General features: G+C 34.2%; 1 protein-coding gene and 1 non-coding gene across 4 annotated transcripts; both read right to left on the reverse strand.

Moving 5' to 3' along the window:
* Positions 1-3446: 3446 nt before the first annotated feature.
* LOC109793381 (Phototropic-responsive NPH3 family protein) lies at positions 3447-7668 on the reverse strand. 3 transcript variants are annotated; one of them, XM_029270341.2, is made up of 5 exons: positions 7441-7668; positions 7206-7294; positions 5933-5999; positions 4653-5819; positions 3447-4256 (listed from the first exon to the last, which is right to left on the reverse strand). In XM_029270341.2, the coding sequence occupies exons 1-5, from the start codon at positions 7501-7503 to the stop codon at positions 3723-3725; spliced, it is 1920 nt and encodes a 639-aa protein (XP_029126174.2). In that variant the 5' UTR covers positions 7504-7668; the 3' UTR covers positions 3447-3722. The 3 variants fall into 3 exon arrangements, with proteins under 3 accessions (XP_029126174.2, XP_020208431.2, XP_020208432.1); XM_020352842.3 differs by having other exon boundaries at positions 7242-7294; positions 7441-7663; XM_020352843.3 differs by lacking the exon at positions 7441-7668 and having other exon boundaries at positions 7151-7294.
* An 8283-nt stretch (positions 7669-15951) lies between these two features.
* Positions 15952-16056, reverse strand: LOC145956658 (small nucleolar RNA R71). The gene has a single exon (XR_014432897.1). It is a non-coding gene; the product is annotated as a small nucleolar RNA R71 (small nucleolar RNA).
* Between the last annotated feature and the right edge of the window lie 352 nt (positions 16057-16408).

Here is a 16408-nt window from a genome sequence, read left to right on the forward strand (position 1 = left end):
CGGAGATGTCGATGTGGATGACTTGGATGTTCTGTTGTAGTTGTTGATGTGTGTTTGCTAGAAAGAAAGCAAGCTCTTATGGTGATGTGGTATTTGCTAATGTGGATCGAGAGTTTTGTGGTAGATTCGTTAGCTTCACAGATCTCTGCTTCACTTGAGAATTCTGACTTGCCTGTAATGATGGGATTGGTGTTGTGGAGGTTGATGTATATGTTGGATACTTGTGGTGAGTATTATTTGGAAAGCCATTCCTGGCTTTGGTAGTAACCCTTCCCGATCTCGACATTCTTTGGACCATCCTTCATTCAGGGTAAGGCGTGATGGCTTCTTCATGCTTGTAGGCTTGCTTATTTGGTCAGTTCCACTTTATTCTAATGTTGACATGTCTTTGCGTGGTGGACACATAAAATTATTTGGGATTACTTTTGTTGGGCTGGGCTTTTGATACGGCTTCAACTCTTGAAGCCTTTCTTAGTTGTTGAGCTTTTACGAGTGCTTTGACCTGATGATTTCCTCTGACCCATAGCAAGTAGGATGCATGGATGCGATGAAAATGCAAGACAAGAATGGATTTCTTTTGTTTGCATTTTAGTTTGCATGATTCTGAGAAGGGTTTCTTGCATATCTCACATAGCATATACTTGTTTGAAGGACAATCCTATACCTTGTCATATGAGAGGGAAAACATGAGTAAGATGCCATGTGCATCGATAATTGGATCTATCATGTACATCGTGATGTGTACTAGATTAGATGCTTTATATGCTTGGAGCATGAAAAAATGGGTACTAATTTGACTTGGGTGAGAGACAACGGATAGTTGTGAAGAATATCCTTAAGTACTTAAGAAAGACTAAGGCTTTGTTCTTGGCATATAAAGGCGAGGGAAAGTCTCTAATGGTTATGTAGTCTCACAAAAACCCTAATTTTGTCCACCACGTAGCTAGCACCAAAAAACCCACTCCTACATTGCTCGGGTGGAGTGAATAGAGGCACCATATTCTTTGGTGCTTGGCAGTTAGAAGGAAGGACTTGTTCATCCTTCATCCAAGAAAAGGACTTTCCAAGAGTAGCATAAAACGTGCTACAACAGTTAAACTTGAAAGTTGAAACACAGTGTGATTCTTGGAAATGTGTGATCCATGAAAAGGATTTGTTCGACTCATGGGATTCTTTAATATGAAAATTATTTTAGACCCACCCATGAAACCCCTAACAAGAACTTTGCACAATTAAGACACTGACTTGGTATAGATTGAGTTTCATTTTCACTTCTCTATAGTTCAAGAGATTTGTCAACTTTCAAGAGGCCATAAAAGGTCAAGAAAAGGATAAATGGATGAATGCCATAATGGAAAAGATGCAGTCTTTGCATAAGAACCAAACATGGGAGTTAGTTGAACATCTTGAGAGTAAACGTACGATTGGATGCAAATAAGTGTACTAGAGGAAACTTGTAGTATCAAAAAAGGAAAGGAAAAAGTTCAATGCTCATCTTGTAGCAAAGGGTATTCATAGTAGAAGGAAATTAACTATTATGAGATTTTCTCTACAGTTGTGGGACATACTTTTATAAAGATAGTCTTAGCCTAGGTAGCCAGTTGAGATATGCATTTGGAGCAAATGGATTTGAAGTCAACCTTTTTTGTCATGGTGGTCTAGAAGAGTAGATTAATAAGGAATGGCCAGAGGGGTTTAGTGAAATTGGATAAGGTTGGTTGCTTAGTAAATTGAAATGGTATCTGTATGGGTTAAAACAATCACCAAGGCAATGGTATAAGTGGTTTGATCCTATATGCTTTGAATTGCTTATAGGTGTTGTGTGTATGATTGTTATGTTCATGTGAAAAGCCTTGATGTTGGCTCTTTTATTTTACTACTACATTATGTTGATGATATGTGGATTGTTGTTAATCATTTGCGTGATGTTAATGAGTAAAAAACCATGTTGGGCAAGGAGTTTGACACAAAGGACTTAAGTCCTACCAAAATGATTCTTGGGATGAATATTCACAAGGACAAGAGTTCTAGGAGACTATGACTCTCACAACAAAGCTATGTTGAAAAGGTTCTAAACAAATTTTGCATGAGCAATGCTAAGTTAGTGAGAACTATATTAGCAAATCACTTCAAACTTAATTTGGAACAATGCTCAGAGGCAAATGTAGAAGTGAATACATGTCAAATGTTCTTTATTCTGTAATTGGTTGCTTGATGTATGTTATGGTTTGCACTAGACTAGATTTGGTACATGTTATAAGTTAAGTATGTAAGTTCATGTCCAAGCTAGGTAAAATACATTGGTAAGTAGTGAAGTGGATCTTTAGGAACCTAAAGGGAACAACAAATCATGGTATTATGTTTGACTAACAAAGTGGTATTTCAGTTGTGGGATTGTTGATTAAAATTATGTTAGTGGCTTGGATGACAGGATGACCTACTTGATGGAAATTAATAGTTCAATCAAAAGCAAAATACACGATAGTAGTTAAGGCTAGTAAAAAGGCCTTTTGGCTTAGTTAAGCCCAACCTAAGGGGCATTCGAGAGATTCTTGTTGCTATCTCCTAAGGGGCTTGATATTTAGCCAAGGTGGAGATAATTGTATATTTCTCATATGTAGAATGGGTAGGTAGATGCTAGAGTGTAAGCACATTGAGTGGAGTAGAACATATTGACTTGGACCACCTATCTGTAGGATTACAAACTAATTGGGTTAGCAAAGCAAAACCATCACAATTTATATATATTTGATGTAATCTTACTTCTTATTAATAATAATAGAAATACAGATGTTCTATTCCCAAGGACATAGAAACATTGCCAAACCTTATTAAATCATTGTTGTGTGTGATCTTTTATTATATTCTTTTAGAATCTAGTTTCTATTGCTAACAAATATATTTCTTAGAATATGAGTTTTTGACTTGTAAGGTATGACTTGTTGCCCACTTATATATATCTTACTTGAGTCATATCATTAGTCGATGTAGGATATCTAATATTTCCCTCGCTCATGACAAGAAATGGACATTTCAAGCATGAAGTCAAAGAATTGAACAAGGCTAGGTGGCCAAGCAATGGCTTGATAGTGGGATGCCAAAAGACAATAGCTAGGATAGGCTCTAATACCAGTTTAGAATGTATTTTTGGTCCTAACTCAACATTATAAAATTGACTTGTAATGTAAGGGTTATGCCTTGCTTATATACACTACTTGAGCCATATCACTAGTCGATATAGGATTTTCAACACACTCATTTCGAGGACTTTGGTATTTGTAGGTAGTTTGATATTACTCAATAGTGGGTGGCCTAATAGGTCCAACAAAAATAGCTAAAATAGACTTTGATAACATCTTAGATTATGCACTTGAGGTTAATTCAACTCTACAAAACCAGCTTCTATAATAAGGACTCTCCCTCACTTATATACACTTCTTTGGACATATCACTAATCGACGTGAGATCATGTCAACATTTGACTACACTTTCGTGTCAACATTTTATACATAATATCATAGTCAAACAAAGTTAATGAAGCAATCCCCCAAAACTGAACCTGCAAGCAAGAGGAGCCTCCTAATTATACTAACATAAAGGTGGCAAAAAAGGGGACGAAAGACAACAAAAAGAAGAAAATATGTCACCGTGAGCATAACTTACACTTTCCTCGTGAATACAGTGACAGATAAACAAAAGAAAAATGGAAGCTACACAATTGCCTATTCTGTGCTAGCACAGGTTCTCTCGATCACCTTTGAATCTGTTCTTTGAGAATTCCTGGATGGAGAACTTGATCCTCTAGAAGAACTATGACCAAAGAGACTAAGCTTACCAATTTTTTTGGAGAAAGAACTCATAAACTTGCGTGATCCAGACTTAGCCATATCCCTCTTCATGCAAACGTGTTCCCTCTCTAAATCATTTAGTCTCATTCTTAGTCGAGCCAATTCAAGTTTAAGCTCACGGTTTTCGCGTCTCAACGATGCATAGTTGTCTCGTGGAGACATTGCTGCACTTAGTGCGCCACTACTTATGCGCCAAGACTGGTGTATTGGCTTGGGGTCATCTTCCCCATAGGAGCAGGACAAAGAATTTCTAAGTCTTAGTTGCTCAAAATATAGAACTTGCACTATTGATTGGAGAGGAAGGCGCTCATTTTGCGCAGCGTGTGCTCCAGCTTCTTGAGAAAGCTTTTGAAAATCAATCAACTTGCATAATTTCTTCTTGTCCAAATCTGACAAACCTTGATGAGCCTGAAATTGCACAAAGCATCAGCTTAAAATTGAAAAGGCAATTTTATAAGTCACATAATCAATCTAAGATTAGTATTTTGATCAAGGAAAAAAAAATTCCCGTGCCCTAGGGAAGACTTGAAAATAAGAGACATTAGGCATCATATTTACAACACAAGTTTGATGAACCAACAAATGTTTTTTAAATGAGAGTGATTATCCATACAATATTATCATCTACTTTAATAAGAGAGTGGTTAGGTAGATATCCTTTTGTGAAATCTACAAAATGTGTTGGAATTTTCTTTAGATTTGATATCAGAATAACAGGTTTGCACCATTTTTTGGTTAAACTTATTCACTCCAAGTAGCAAAATTTGTTATCACATATAATGAAGCAAATATAATAAAACATACTTTTAAGTAAATATCAATTGCTCGATATAAGCCATCATGAACAGTGCGTGCATGAGCTGGCAAGGTTTCTGCAATGACCATAAACTTAGAAAGTTTGAGGTTTGCATCAGGGGCAATTTCAGCTAAGTAGTTGTCCACTAGTTTTGAAACTTTAACTAGTGCAGTTTGGGAGGGCGAACGAGGGCTGTCGGATTCAAAAACAGAAGCATCTTCTGGATCTTCTTCACTATCATCCTGCTGACAGAAGTTTACTAAAATTCTATGAACTGTGTCAACATCAAACAAGGTATCACCTGCATGCCTGAAAGATGGAATCAAAATGTCATCAAGAGTGGCAACATCTAGCTGTGATCCAATCCTTCTTTCCAAGTCAAGTCTAGAAGCAATTGCACAATCAAGCATCACTGCGCTTCGCAGAAGCCCAAAAAGGAAATTGATTGGAACAGCAAGTTTCTCAACAGGCAAAAGGCTAACAATGGTCTCAACCACAAGCTTTTCATGCAGAGTGGAATTTGAATCAACCTTAGTCTGACTAGATGGATTCCACAAGCTGGATTTCTTTGTTAATTCTTTCTGTGCATAATTCACAAGGGAAGCACCAATGCTTTCCGGCCGCACTCCACGACATTTCATGGCTGTTATGACTCTTTGGTACATATCAATTCTCAGAACAGAAAGATCTTCTATCCACCAGTCACCATCACATTTGGCTTGCCTACTCATATGTAACCTTCCTGAGCTGCTATACTCTAATCTCGAGAAACTAGAAGCTATTTGCTCTGCACATGCTTTTGAGGCTATTGCATCAATGCAGCGGCTAACTACTTTCAGCTCATCAGCAAGAGGAAGAAGGCTCTCACATTGTTGCAAGACTATAACACACATTTCAAGATTCTTGCAAACTATACTATCAAGATATTCCTCAGCACGCGAACCAAGGTTGTCTTTTGAAAAGTCTTCAGTCATTTCAAGGTAATCAGAGACACAACATAGCTGAGCAACATTTGTTGATGTAATCTCAAAATTAATACCATAACAAAATTTGGCTGCCAACTCAAAGCATTCAGCACCTCCTGGTAGATGAAGAAGCTCAACTCTTGAGATATCAGAATCCCTGTGTTCTGCAACTAACCTCCTTATTCTCCCACTTCTGGAGACAAGAGGAAACTTCATGCAAAAGTAATATTAACAATTAGAACAATCACAGATGGATTTCTTCTTAGTCATTGTCATGTCATTATCAAAAATCATCACTAAACCGACATTAAATAAGTACTTACCTTGTGTAATGAAAACGTGCCTCCATTCACTTCGATAGTTATATCACTTGGTACATCGCGAAAAATCCTACAAAAGCTCAACGGGAAATTATTCAGAAGATAAAATCAACAGCCTCTTTCTTGACTTTATGTCAGAACAGCTCATACACGGGCCCTTCACTCATCATAAGTTTTAAAAAGAACATATAAGCTTGTAAGAAAATTGATCTTTCCGTTGCTTCCAAGGTTAAAAACACTTGACCAATTAGAATATGAAAAAAGGCAATGACACCAATTGGATAATTACTTTGGAATTGAGATACATAAAAACTTAGCACACCACTTTCATTTCTTCACTTACATGTCCCTGCTCACACGCATAAATTAATGGTAACATTTCTACTTTTCTAACTATCAAAAGAAGCGGACTAGCGGAGTAAAGAATAAGGAAAAACTTACGCAATATAGCAAAACTGAGGTATGTGACTAATCAAATCATTCTAGAACAAATATGGTAGTACTTTTAAGGTGGAATTATAACATTCTTCTAGGTAAATGATATTACCTGCGTTAATTCCGCAGATGATCAACCCAAAAGATTAAGAGGAAAGTCATTTTAAAATTAGACTACCATTAAACTTTTAGTTTAATTTATTAAATTAAGTTAACGGCTTTCCCCTGACAAAATTTTGTTGGTTAAATTCACAACAGGCTTTGTTGATATGATCATTGTCAAGATCTCTGGCTTAATAAGTAAAGAAGGTGATCGTCCTTATGCCTCTTACTCAGGCAATAAAGAAAGATAAAAAAAGTATAAAAATCAACTTGTTTTTCCAAGGAAAAATTGATAACAATTGCCAAAGATACCATTATACCATCCATGCCAAAATCAGAATCAAAAACTGAAAACACAGTTCACAAACAATAATTCAGATGATCCAAGTAACCAGAAGTCATACCATGCACATAGTAGTAGGCATGATAACTCACTGATCACATAGAAGATCATCGTATGAACATGAGATACATTATACCAACATCTCATAACAATAATAGAACAGATCTTTGATCTTTTCTCTCCAGTAGCAAATTCATTTGCTGCAGGCTCTAGCAGAAGCCAAGTTAATTAACATGATTACAAGAATTCAAGGGAAGCCATACACCACCTGGTCAATAGATCATCTACTCAATGCATAAGTATGCCACAACAAAGCAACATGTGCACAAACAGAAACTCACCCTTCAAGCAACAATTTGTGTAGATGGAAACAAAAAGCAAGCATGGAGAATTTACATCAGAAAAAGGACCGTGAGAAAGCATGAAACAAACCATTCATTGTATCTTTGCCTTGTACCCTTGGCTAAGGATAACTGCTGCTGCTGCTGCTTGTCAGTACGGTCCATAGGGAGTGAGAAAAAACAAGTAAGATAGTAAAACAGAACTGAATGTGAAAGGAAAGATAAAACTAAAAGTATAGTAGTAGTGGGTTTAAGGTAGTAGTAGTAGTGAAGTGGGGAAAAAGACAGACCCAGTTGGAGATGTTGCTGTTGGGGGAGTTCTTGGCCATTTTCGTTAAACAGGTGGTGCTCATTGCATAGATTGCAATCGTCCAAATCAATGGGCCTGTGATGTGGGTCACACCTTGCTTTACGTAACTTATAATACTTTACACTTGAAATGAATTTAAATTGGACATATTGTATCATGTATAGTATGAATATTACTACTATAAATCAATCTTTTAAAATTTAAATTGAACAAATTTGTTACACCATAAATTAGCTACGCCTAGTTTATTACACTGATTTCATTATGGTGTTAAATTTAAGTTAAATCAAATATCTAAAATTAACATGTGGTTATTTCGAGTAAAACTGAAGTAATTTTTTAAGACAAATCACAAAGAACTTTGTAAATAAAAAACAGATAGTTAAGAAGAGAGACATGTCTAAGAGTAATTAGTTAAATTCTTCAATAGAAACTAGTTAACAATGAAAGTCGTGATATTTGATATTAATAATATAGTTTTATTGGTATGATTCTCAATTAGTTTCAAAGTCTTCAAGTTTGGTGCAAGGAAAAGTCCGTGATTGTGTGTGAGTGAGACACAATTATTTTTCCATCGTTCGGTGCTTTTTCATTTTTCTTGGTTTCTTTAACAAAAAGGGAAGAAAGGGGCTAGTAGTTGTTCCTTTAACAAAGGGGCTTGTGGAGAAAAGTCAAAAATGATGCTCAGAGGAACAGGAACGATAGTGGAAGAAAAGTTGTTAAACAGGTTTAGACAATTTTGTCATGTTACTCTTTCTTGCTGTCCCCTTTACTCCAAAATTTCATCATTTTCTTGAACAAATTATGCTTGTCACCAAGATTTGAATATTTTTTGTTCGAATCTTCTCATTACACAGACGGCAGCGTCATGTAACTAAATAATTCAATTTGCTTTTGTGCAGATTTTATGGACTCCTTTGATGACGGTGAGTTTTTTCACAAAATTTTGTCTTATATTTCACAACATATTTTAATATTCAAAAGGAAAGATTACAAAATATTCATTGTTCACATGAATATAAAATGTTCAAAAATCCTTTAAAAATTATCTTAAGAAACATGATGAGAATATTAAAAGTATCAAATTACATGTTTCATGGAAGCTTAACTGGATCAAAATGTTTATTTCTTTTATTGTGATCTATTAATTTTCTTTTGTTAATTTAAAAAATACAATCTTTTTTTGCTTCATAAAATATTAATAAAAATCCTTTGCAACTGCATATCAAAAAGAAAACGAGAATCCTGTCTTCTTTTTAAGTAGGGTAACTTCGTTGTCACCAGAGTAAATCTATAAATTACTTTTAGCTAATCATTTGTCCAAAATTATTTTGGAGTAACTTAAAAAGCAATTCTACTGGTCATTAACAGATATTCTCCTCCATCATGGAGATTTTTCTTCCAATAATCACAATATTTTTATTTGTGCGTATTCGATTTTTTTTTTTTTTTTTTTAGCATGGAGGAGTTTGTTTCATTGTTTCATAATTAGATTTGGCCCTAATATTCCGATAATTTACACATACAAGACTTAAAGCATGAAAGTATTTTATATTTATAATTTATAATTAAAATTATTTTTCATATTATCTATTCAAAAAGTGATGTGCATCTATGTCTACATTGTAACACCCCAAGATTTATAAATAAATTGATAAGAGTTTTAAAATAATTAATTGGGTTGTTATAAATATGAATGCCTTAATTAAATGTAAAATATGGTTTTAAATTAATTATATAATTTATTTAAATATTTTGATAGAAGAGATGTGTAATCACAATTTATTTAATAAACTAATGGGTTAAACGTGGGTTAAAGAGTTTTATAAAAGGTTATGTCAATTTTATGATTTTATACTTCTCATTCTTTCTTTATGTTTTTGTGCTCTAAAGAACTGAACAAACCAGAGGCCCTTGGGAGTGAGTAGTCTCACTTTGGAACATTACATTTATGTAGGGCGGTGAGATTAACCTTGTGGAGAAAAGATTAACAGTAAAAAGGGGTGAGGTTGAATATATATTAAAAACTTGCATATTTTTTGCAATGAAGTAGTAATGTTAGTCAAATGAAGTGAGAAGAGTAGTTAGATAGAACATTGGGTATTTTAATACTAGTTCGTCTCAACCACCAAAACCATGTTTAATTCTCAATCTAACCAGATTGAGTTCCACTATCTTTAAATAAATATACAAGTATACTTTTAATAAGTCAATTCTAGCTTAATCCTAAGTATTCTTTGACTTGCCACTTCAAGCAATTACCCAAGTATTCTTTTAACAACAAACATTTTTAGGATTAACAACCAATTATTCTTTTTAGTCAAGTCTCTCTAGGTTTAAGAATAAGTATTATTTTTCAAACAGGCCTTTCCAGGCTCAATAACAAATTTTATTTTTCAAACAAGCCTCTTCAAGCTTAATAATAAGTATTCTTTTTCAAACAAGCCTCATCAAGCCCAACCTTATAACAATGGTTATGAAGATTACAGAGACGTTGTATTCGTCACACTAAAACGTTATACAACCAATTATAAAGTAATGAATGTATACAAGATGATGTGAACCTAGAGGGATGGATTCATTTTACGGATCTATCTAGGTTGAAAAGTTCATAATTAAGAAATTAAAAGAAAAAAAATATGGATTGAGGTAAGAAATGGAAGAACAACGCCACAATCTCTAAAGATTAATAAGTTGAGGAAGATTCGCTACTTTGAATTAGGAAATTCAAGGATAATAATCAAAAGTAGTTCCTAAGAATCTAGAGTGAGAAAATCCTCTCAATTGGAAAAATATCCAAATTCTGAATAATTCATTTTTCCCCTCAAAGTTTTACAAATGGTTTCTATTTATAAGCTTAGATGGGCAAGATGACATAAATTCCCACTAATTTCCCACTAACACTTAATATCCACTAGAATTGACTCTTCACCAGCCCACTAACTCATTAAATTCCACTAAGCCTAAAACACTAAATGTTGGTCTAGGTAACTTGGAAATTTATCTGACTTATTTAATAAAATTAATAAAACAAAAATTACATTAAAAAAAATAAGATAATGGACTTATTTAATTATTCAACCCCAAACTACTTAAATTCTAGCCATTAATCTTTCTTCTTTATCATATGTCTTTGGGCTTGTTAGTCTTCAATTTTACCCAGCTGGATTCACATCATACCCTCCTTCTTTGAGAAGATTCATCCTGGATCTTAAGGCTTTATTTATTTCCTAATTTATTTAATTCACTAACTACTGCCGGAACACAAATGCTTCCTCCTGGGTCGAAGACATCTTGCTTGTATCCATCTCTAGCTTCACCTGTTGGTAAGTTATTAATCATCAATGAAACAAATAAAACCTCTTCAAACTCAACCACAAATGTACTCAATGAATAGGAATTGAATCCAATTCAAGTGGCAACTTTGGAAAATAGTAACTTCAAACAACAAATCAACTCCATTTTCCAGGTGCAAGGTCTCTTGAATTTTATTTTGAAAGGTGGACTGAATGTATAAAGGTGCATTAGGAATGATGTTGACATGCTTCTTCAAACAAGAAAACTTGTCCTCCTATTCCTGTATATTTGACACATCAAAAGAAGAAAATGTAACGTTAGAGTTGTCATCTTACTCTCTATGTATCTCATCTTCTGCTCTCATCTTCTCTTCTCTTTCTTTTTCTATCTTTATTTTCAATTTCAGTTGATCCTCATGTACAACGTCGATTGATAGACATATCAACTTAATCCTTCGTCCACCATGCACAAAACAAATAGAAGGTCGTTCAGGATTTATAATTTTATTGTACAACCATGGCCTCCCTAATAGCATATGGCATGCCTCCATGGGAGCAATATCACAAAGAACTTCATCTTTATATTTTCCAATAGAGAATTTAATCGTTGTTTGTCTATTAGCAATGGGCAGGCATAATTTCTCAACCACCCTGCTGCTCATGACATTTCTGAAAGTGAATTCATCTATTGCAACTAAGAGTAGATGGTCGTCCACCAAACATCTTGTATAGTAAATTTTCATCGCCATTCCAAACCTAGAGCCGAAGCTCTAATACCAAATGATGTGAACCTAGAGGGATGGATTCATTTTACGGATCTATCTAGGTTGGAAAACTCATAATTAAGAAATTAAAAGAAAAAAATATGGATTGAGGTAAGAAATGGAAGAACAACGCCACAATCCCTAAAGATTGATAAGTTGAGGAAGATTCGTCACTTTGAATTAGGAAATTCAAGGATAAGAATCAAAAGTAGTTCCTAAGAACCTAGAGAGAGAAAATCCTCTCAATTGGAAAAATATCCAAATTCTAAATAATTCATTTTTTACCTCAAAGTTTTACAAATGGTTCCTATTTATAAGCTTAGATGGGCAAGATGACATAAATTCCCACTAATTTCCCACTAACACTTAATATCCACTAGAATTGACTCCTCACCAGCCCACTAACTCATTAAATTCCACTAAGCCTAAAACACTAAATGCTGGTCTAGGTAACTTAGAAAGTCATCTGACTTATTTAATAAAATTAATAAAAATAAAATTACATTAAAAAATAAGATAATGGACTTATTTAATTATTCAGCCCCAAACTACTTAAATTTTAGCCCATTAATCATTCTTCTTTATCATATGTCTTTGGGCTTGTTAGTCTTCAATTTTATCCTGCTGGATTCACATCACAAGAAATAATAGATTTACAAAGAGTGGGTTTCTATACAAATGTATCTATGTAAGATTAGCATCTTTGTGTTTCTTGTGCTTTGAAACTTCTTATATAGTAGCTTAAAGAAGGTGATCGTTGCAACACTTTGAGTCCAATTCACAAGTTTGCTCCGTTTGTCTTCATCGTCTTTTCTTGTGATGGCAGGTGACACTTCGACTCATTTAATGCAATCATTAAATGTATTTCACTAAATGGTACATTTTATCTAATCAAGGAGGCTATTTATCAACTTTCCATACTAAACGAAGCTTGCAAAAACAATGTTAGTTCAAAGTACCTATAGTAGTGACTTTATTTGCTTTTCTCCGTGATTTCAGGGATTTGGTTATGATGGAATGCATGTTCTTCTCTTTAACAAATTTGTGAGTTCCAAGATGTTCTTTTGATTCAATATGTTAAGGAATGAAGCATTCAAAGAAAAATTTGTTGTTAGTCTCAATAAATGATAAATATTTTATGTATATGAGACAACTTGTATGTTTTGTCTAACTTACGTCTTATAGATAATTTACATCTTACACTTTATTTGATAAGATTTTCAAAGATATGTTCAAAGATGTTTTCACAAACATTTCTTCTTTATAAAAAAATGCTTTGTTTGTTATCATTAAAATTTTGAGTTTAGGGGATCATCTTTTGACATAACAGGCCCACAATCTTTTTCTCTATCTTGTATACTATATGAGGGAACAATCCCAATTTTTGATAATGGGTTGAATTTCTATGCTCCATATGATTCTCTTGTATTCTAAGCGAAATAATTGATAAGTAGTCATGTTTAATTATATATAGTTGCTTGGAATTGTGAATTTGTGAGTGACCGTTGGTTCTCACGAAACCCAAGGGATAAAATAAACTGAATTAGTAAGAAATAATTAGTTTGAGTAGGGGAAAATGTGTAATTATGTTTTATAGATGTATGTTTTAGCTTGTAGATTGTTTTCACTTATTAGGATTTGTGATTGGAGTTTTATGTATGGTTTTTGTGATCTTCATTTTCTACATGTTTGTGGTTTTCTTATGCAAAACTAGGCAGCAGGAAGGGTCGTCGAGCGTGAAAATGACAAAGAGCATAGGTTACTCTTCATATCACTTACGCCAGGTGTGGGATGATCCATGTTAGGCGTGGGAGCTCTATGGGTTCCTTGTTGTAATCTTGTTCGACATGAGCTTGGTCATGTTAGGTGCAATCCATCCAAAGAGAAACCTGATGCTGGGAAACACCCTACATACGTTGCTTCTTCATTTTTGTTACCAAGACAATTTTTGGCCTATATATAATTCATGCATTAGTTGCTACTATTATAGGAGTATCATGTGTTGAGAATGTTGTTCATGTAATTATGGTTTATGCATGAACCGAATGATGTTAGATAATGTAGATGCATGTATACTGGTGAGTGATAGTCATATTTTAGTAAATTTTTCATATATGTTTTTTCCTTATTTGATTTCTTTTAGTTTCTGTTCTTACCTGAGATCGATCGAGAGAGACGATCTACTGGGTAAGATTGGTGAGCCTTCTTTGTTAGGTACGTCGACTACTCCGAGATGGGGGTGGTACCTGCAAAAGAGACTCCGATGCTAAAGTTAGTTTTTGATCGTATGAGTGTCTCATGTATATAGTGCACGTACCTTGATGTGGGATTAGGGTTCCCTCTTGGGCGAGGATAAGATTGATCTGGGCCTGAGATTGGTCATGACCCAATAGGCATTGGACCTTTGCTTTGACCGATGTCATGTAGCGCCTATCCGAGGTTGTGCGGCGCTTGGGTGCCGAGCTTGAGCTTGGTGTCCGATGTGGATAGTACAGTTTCATATATTCATGTATTAGTTTAGATTTGTGTTAGTAAGTCATTTGGGATTTAGTTGTAAACTCTACTAAATTCTTGTATTAATTTCCTGTTTTGACAAAGTTTCTTGTGTAGGCCATATCTAAAGCTATACAACTCAGAATTGGGCAATATTGGTGTCCATGGAAATATAAGAGGGAGATATTCAATTTCTATGTTGGGAGAAAAACCCAGTTTTGACGTTTTCAGGCCCAAAATTGCACCTCAAGCTCATGGCCCTACACTATATCTTTTAGCTTGTCTTAAAACTGTTTAGTTGTAGTTAATTAGGCTTTAGGAATGTAATTAGTGGGTTGGACCATTAGATTAGGACCATTACTTTGTATTTAATAAATTCATGTAATGACCCTTTGCATTGAACTTTGGACCTCATTTTTCAAATTTGAGATTTCTTTCTCAAGAAGTTTCTCTCAAATTCTCTCTTTTCTTCTCTTTTCTCTCTCACGAATGGCTCTCTAATTTTTCCGAGACTTTTCATCTTCTCTTCGAATAGATTTGTCTATGGATAATGATGGAGATGCACGACTAAGTTCTCTTAATTGATTAAAGTTTTCAGTTATGCGATAAAATCCTCTAAAATCTAAATTTCTCTTTTCTCTTTTTTCCTGTTCCTTAATTAATCTCGAATCAAATTCATGATTATGGATTTCTTTTTCAATTAATTGAAGAATAGAATTTATTTCGAATTAATTTTACAACACCGAATTGGATTCAATTCGGATTGGAACATTACGAAACAAATTTGTCTTTGTGGGGTTTCATAGAGCATAATTACATTCTTCGTTCTATAATTCGAATTAAATATTCAATGATGGAATTTGCATTTTTTTATATACCGCAATAATAAAAAATTGAATCGATATTTTATCCGATTAGATTTTAAAATTCATGATTCTTGAGTTCAATTTTTAGTTTATAATTTTTGCATAGAAAGTGTTCAATAAAAACCCCACTCTCTAATTCTTGATAAAATTTGTGTTCCTATGGTTTGTGATTCTGGATTATGACCTAGGTTTCCTATATTACAAAATTTTATTTTTAGGGGAAACTAGTTTATTTGATAACGTTCGACATTGTTATCAAATTTAACGTCGTTGTTGGGGATTTTTTTATTATTTTTATTTTGTGATTTTTCCATTTTTGAAATTCACCAAAAAATTAAAGAAAATAGGAAATATGATATGAAATGATGATCTGGTGTTGAAATATTTTTTAAAATTCATTTGGTGCAGTTTTGCATGTTCTGGACCTCATTTCATACATATTTGACTTTTTTGTTGACTTTGACTTTTATTGATGATCAAGATTGGATGTTGGTGTAGGCATAGTGTACTATCTGATTGTAATGTGGTGTATCACTAGATCTAAACCTGATAATTTGGTTGCTTTTGATTTTGAAATTGAAAGAACACTACATAGGCTTAAGCATAAGGTAGATAATGTTATCTCTACTACACCTTCTGAATCTGATTTTGATAGTGTTGTTGGTTCTGAATTTGAATATAATACTTTTCAATATGAAAATATGGCTAACAACAATGACTTGACTTTGAAGAAATTGGCCACACCTAACATTGTTTATCAACCTTAGTGTGTTCAATATCCTAAATTAGAAATCAATTTTGAGCTTAAATCTGGTTTAATCCATTCGTTGCCTAAGTTTCATGGACTTTCAGGTGAAGATCCACACAAACACCTTAAGGAATTCCATGTAGTATGTTCAGTCATGAGGCCACCTACTGTTCTAGAAGATATTGTTAAAATGAAAGTATTTCCTTTTTCTCTAGATGGTGCAACCAAGGATTGGTTGTATTTTCTGCCTGCCCCTGTTACCACATGGAATGACATGAAGAGGTTGTTCCTTGAAAAATTATTTCCTGCTTCTAGAACTACAACAATTCGGAAGGATATTTGTGGCATTAGGCAGCAACATGGAGAAACACTATATGAATACTGGGAGAGATTCAATAAGCTTTGTGCTACTTGCCCTCATCATCAAATAAGTGAACAATTACTCATTCAATATTGTCGCCACCGGCCCAAACGGGCCTCGGCGGTCGCGAAGACGGTCGAGCTCGCTTTTATTTTAGTTTTGAAAATGTATTGGATTATTAGAACGACTTGTTCTCAAACTGAGACCTTGTCGATCTTATCCAATTTATTTATTAAATGTCTCACCAATCCATGTTAATCCCAAGCGGGACCCTCCATGGATTAGTGGTTTTCGTAGTAAAAGGGTTCATGGAGTCGCCACCAATGTTTTACTCAAAACATTGGAAAAAGAGGTTTAAGGCAATCGATTCAAAAATCGACTTCGGCCATTACAACCAGAGTCGGGTAAGGGAGTCGGTTA

The sequence above is a fragment of the Cajanus cajan genome, chromosome 3, assembly GCF_000230855.2.
Source record: "Cajanus cajan strain Asha chromosome 3, NIPB_CcT2T_4, whole genome shotgun sequence".
Taxonomy (NCBI): domain Eukaryota; kingdom Viridiplantae; phylum Streptophyta; class Magnoliopsida; order Fabales; family Fabaceae; genus Cajanus; species Cajanus cajan.